This window comes from Saccostrea cucullata, unplaced genomic scaffold, assembly GCF_032062105.1.
Source record: "Saccostrea cucullata isolate Sc308-1 unplaced genomic scaffold, CSIRO_AGI_Scuc_v1 ctg6277, whole genome shotgun sequence".
Classification (NCBI taxonomy): domain Eukaryota; kingdom Metazoa; phylum Mollusca; class Bivalvia; order Ostreida; family Ostreidae; genus Saccostrea; species Saccostrea cuccullata.
Genome location: NW_026928432.1, coordinates 1 through 4,882, shown reverse-complemented (window position 1 = coordinate 4,882; position 4,882 = coordinate 1). Strand labels below are relative to the sequence as shown.

Genomic DNA, 4,882 nt, shown 5'->3' with positions numbered 1-4,882 from the left:
TGTTAGATTTTAAAGTTTTTGTGAGATGACTTAGTAAATGGTTAGGTCATCGGGTGACTGAATTCAAAGAAACTTATGAGCCTCTTCATGTTCGAAAATAAGTACATCCGTTTTTGATAAATCTGCTTTAATAAATGAATTCATTCGTATTTTTACAAATAATTTCCGGGTTTTAATTACCAAGGTTGCTAAATCAAGGAAGAGATTTCCTTTAACTTGTATTTATGTGTACTTATGCATGAAATAAAACTCCGCCATACAAAACGAAGAGTCTGTAAGCTTTAGATGGATTCTTTAGTTTGGATCTCTGTCATCGGTTTTCTGCTCGGTTTCTGAGACTCATAAAGCAGTGGTTTTCATGCATGGAATATTTGGAGGTTCTTCAGAAGGAAGAGAATTTGAAACATGGATAAAACAGGTAGTATAAAATAGCTTTCTCCTTCCTGTACCTAAAATGACTCAACCATACACAAAGAAGACAAAACTTTACTAAACGAATCTTTATTTTTGCATGAAATACCTTGGATGAAATATCCATGGTTCTCGAGAGGATTTTGTGCTTTTATTTATACTCGATGAAGTAAAGAAGGTTTTGTTATTTATTTTGTTTATAATATGTGCTCACCAGACTAATTTGAAATCGAGCTGGGGCTACGGGATTCGGTTCTTATGACTTTTAATAGTCTTTCTTTTGACCATAAAGTACACTTAATTTACAATATAAAATTTTGACAGAAATTTAATTCAAATGAATCGTTAATTTTTCAATGATACCATAAAAAATCTGTTGTAAGAATTTGTCCATTTCTTCCATCGGAAAAGTATTTCTGATTTCGTACCAATGAGTCGGGTTGCAATTTGAATACGTAAAAGCTTTCCACAGTTTTAACAAAATATTAATTTTAAAGAAATTTGAAGAGCAGGTGCACAGATTATACAAGGAAAACCAAAACATCTTAATAATTTAAAATTTAATCATATCTATGAGAAAACATCTGTCTTCCGTATCGACCTTTATTTACATGGAACATTGATAGATGTAACATAACTATTTTTTTTTTATATCTAAACTCTTTTCGAAAATGTAGCTTAAAAGGGGAAGAGGTTTCAACTTTCTGTTTTAGTATACGTACAGTGTGCACAACCCTCGCCAATTGTAGTGTGTACTTGATACTAATCTCGATTGTACTCCTTGTGAAAAGGGCCATACTAAGTCATAAAACATATTGTCTTCCTTGTTTTTATCGATAAACTTCCGTAATCAGTCGTTTGTATTTGTAAAGACCAAATTTACCTCATCGTTATATTTTCTATCAAAAAGGTGCATGTATCTTCAGGTATATTCACCAGCAATTTAATGATAAAATCCACACACAGGAGACGCTGTCTAATATTGAGGCTCAAAGGTCTCTCTAGATAATGTCGCTGATATAGATAAACAAACGTTAAGGTACAGGGACAGGATGTTGTTGGTCATAGTATTACAGTTGTCAATTTTAGCTCTTTTACTTACTGCAAATAATGTGACAAGTGGCCCAAAGGCTATTGTTTTTATCCATGGAATTCTTGGTAACTATGAAGAGGGTACAGATATTCAGAGAGATGGGTAGAAGAGGTAAGCGTAAGGGAAGTCCCTTACTATATACATCTTGTATTGAGGAGAGGCATTTTAAACATTTGTCGGATGTGGTCGAGTGTAAGTTTCTGTCCTAACATTGACTTGAGCATTTCATAATTAAATCCGGTTTTCAGCATTCGGTCTCGTTGCTTGTTTACATTTGCTAAAATCCTAGCCTAAATTCAATGAGAAAAGCAGAGTTGAATTAACATATCCAGCCGTTATAATTTGGATTTCGGAGCCTGATTCTGCCTACATCGTTCTTCAAAGAACAGTGGCGTAGCATCGATTTTGAAAGTGAGGGGGCAGCCAGTGACATTTTTTTTTTACTTACCTGAAAAAGTTGTCAAGCAAAAAAAAAAAGGAAAAACTTGCCCAAAGTCGGAAATCCTATTTCGTGGGTGGGGGGGGGAGTAGGCTTTTTCTCAGTGTCAACTACTTTTAGTACCAATTCTAATACTTAATTTTCGGTACATCACTAAAAGTGGGGGGGGGGCCAACCAGGCTTTCAATTAACATTTCGTATAGTATAAGTAAGGTTGGGAAAAAAAGTGGGGGGGCCTGGCCCCCCCGGTTGCTACGCCCCTGTAGAAGTAACACGTGTGAGGAAAGAAGCAATAATTGAAAATTGTATTTTAAACATAAAATACGACAAATAAAAAAAATAAGACAAAGAAAACAAACGAACAAAAAAAGTATCTATATTACCATTTTGAAACATTGTTGAAAGTAGGAGGTACAATTATTTACTTTTTAAACATCAACCAATACATGTCGTTCCACACCAAATGATATTTTGTAGTTGCTTAAATTGTACTTTTTATCTTAGGTTCACCCTGACACGCCTTTCTACTCCATAGCCCTGTACCAAAGGATAAGTAGCCTGGTTCCCCTTTGGAAACAGATAGATATCATAAAAAATGATGTAGTAGGCATCATGAACAACCACACAGATGGCATCCATCTGATTTGTTTCTCCCAGGGTAGGTAAAAACATATTATAAATATTTTCATGTAGAAGTATCAAAACATGAATAAAACGTATACATGTATTAAAAACATTCCAAGCAGCTTTCGCTATTTCCCTGAGGGATGGTAAATGTAGCTAAAGTATGAAAACGTTTTGTTTTTCTTTGAACGACGAATTATTAATAAGCAATTACTTGCGTTTTTATACCTTTCTCACTATTAAAGCACATGTTTAATATCAAATTATTGAATAGCATACATCTAATCTGTATTTCCCAATTCGATAAGAATAATTTATTTTCATTTCTAAATACTTGAATGGTGAAATTTAAAAAAATTTTTAAGAGAAAAAGGCATACATGTACATAACAATGTTACCATGTATATATATTATTTAATGTACTATTGATAGGAGGGCTGATTTGTCGAGGTATTTTGTCGACGACTCCACATAATGTCGACACTTTCATATCATTGAGCTCTCCTCTCGCCGGTCAGTATGGAGGTATGTATATTTGTTTATTTGATCATATATTGACATTTACTGCAACATAAGACACTGATAAACACTTTAGATATCGAATTGTGAATATTCTCATACTCGCAAGTGCATAGTGTTTAAAGCATTACATTATCAGCAAGTGAAATATTTTTCATAGTTTAAAGTAGATATCACTTTATGTGCTACCTGCTTTCTATATACCTTGGCAGGCTAAAAAGTCCGCGACACTTGTTTTTATATTTAGCTTATACATTTCCCTCTTTTCAGATACAGCATATCTGAAACACCTTTTTCCAAAATTCCTAAAATCAGAATTATACAGGTAATACTATCCATTAAGTTTACGCATTAAAACAAATATCAGAAAAAAATATATAATAGGTCCTCACAAAGTAATATCTATCATTCTGTAGATTGTTTTATACAAGAGGGGGTCAGGACCTATCGATTGGGAACTACTGGAAAGGTAAAGATACATGTATAAGTATTTTTTATAAGGCACATTTATTCAATTAATTATTCATATTAATAAGTATAGAAAAATGTGTTTTCTTTCGAAGTTATAGTTTATATTTTCAGATTGATTTCATTTCAGACCCCCATCACTTGGAACAGTATCAGAAATATTCCAATTTTCTTGCACCATTAAACAACGACACCTACACATCAAAAATGAACGGTTAAACGTTTTTTTTTTTCAAAGAAATTGATGCTTATACTGTTCTGGTCCTCATGACGGTAAAATTATTTTGAAATTAAAATATTTTTTACAGAATATAAGCAAAACTTTCTGAGGCTAAATAGACTTGTTCTGATTGGTGGACCGGATGATGGCGTCATCACACCTTGGCAGTCAAGGTAACAAAAAGCCCGTATCACCAAGTATTACGTAGCCGACATCTAATGCAATCGGCTTTTAAAAATAAAAATCCTGTTTCGAATAAATCGTAAATATATTCATGTAATAAGCGTTGAATTTTTTATTACCTTTTCCAGTCATTTTGCATTTTACAACTCTGAGGAGAAGGTTGTCGAAATAGAACAACAAAGAGTAAGTTTGTTTATAACATTACCGATTTTTGCAGATATATGGTTTTTTCAGAACATTTTTTGATGAAAAAACTTATTTTCGATTTATGTTAAATTGTATATGGTATATTTATCCTTTATTATGCATCGTAATTGACATTTTTTCTCTTTTCCTTTAAAAATATATCTTTGCTCTATATTTATCTTAACATTTCAGTACTTCCTGGAAGATTCTTTTGGTTTGAAAACCTTATACAACCAAAGAAAGGTGAAGATTTACGTTATTCCTGGCGTGCAGCACATATATTGGCATAGCAACCGTACAGTGTTTAACAATGCAATACTTCCTTGGCTGATTTAGATTGTTCATATACATTGTACAACAACACAAATCCGAAGCATTCTGTGTTCTGACAATACTCATTGATTACAATCCTACTCAGATATACATTGCTCATTTGTTTTCCTTTCTTGGTGTTTGCAGCTCCTGTAAAAATATTCAATTAGAAATGCTGAACTGGAAAATTTCTAGATAAAAACACTTTACAAAATTTAATGAAAGATTCGACATTTAATTTTTTTTAAATAATTTACGTGGATTTGTTGGAGTTGGCAACAGTAATGCATGTTTTAATAAGTTAATAAAGTTTCCAAATATAGTACCCGATTATACTGTACTTGTTTGATCCATCTTTGTTTTTCAAATTATTCATATATTCATGGATTTATTCTTTAAAATTATGTTTATAGTAATATATTTGAAA

General features: G+C 32.3%; 1 protein-coding gene across 1 annotated transcript; it reads left to right on the top strand.

Annotated features, from left to right (window-relative positions):
• The first annotated feature begins 1,419 nt into the window (after positions 1–1,419).
• On the top strand, positions 1,420–4,795 carry LOC134277557 (lysosomal thioesterase PPT2-A-like). The gene is given in 10 exon segments (XM_062759884.1): positions 1,420–1,598; positions 1,601–1,615; positions 2,448–2,601; positions 3,000–3,092; positions 3,357–3,411; positions 3,503–3,555; positions 3,685–3,768; positions 3,863–3,947; positions 4,086–4,140; positions 4,336–4,795. Coding segments are annotated over 10 exon segments (873 nt in total). The 5' UTR covers positions 1,420–1,463; the 3' UTR covers positions 4,480–4,795.
• The last annotated feature ends 87 nt before the right edge of the window (positions 4,796–4,882 follow it).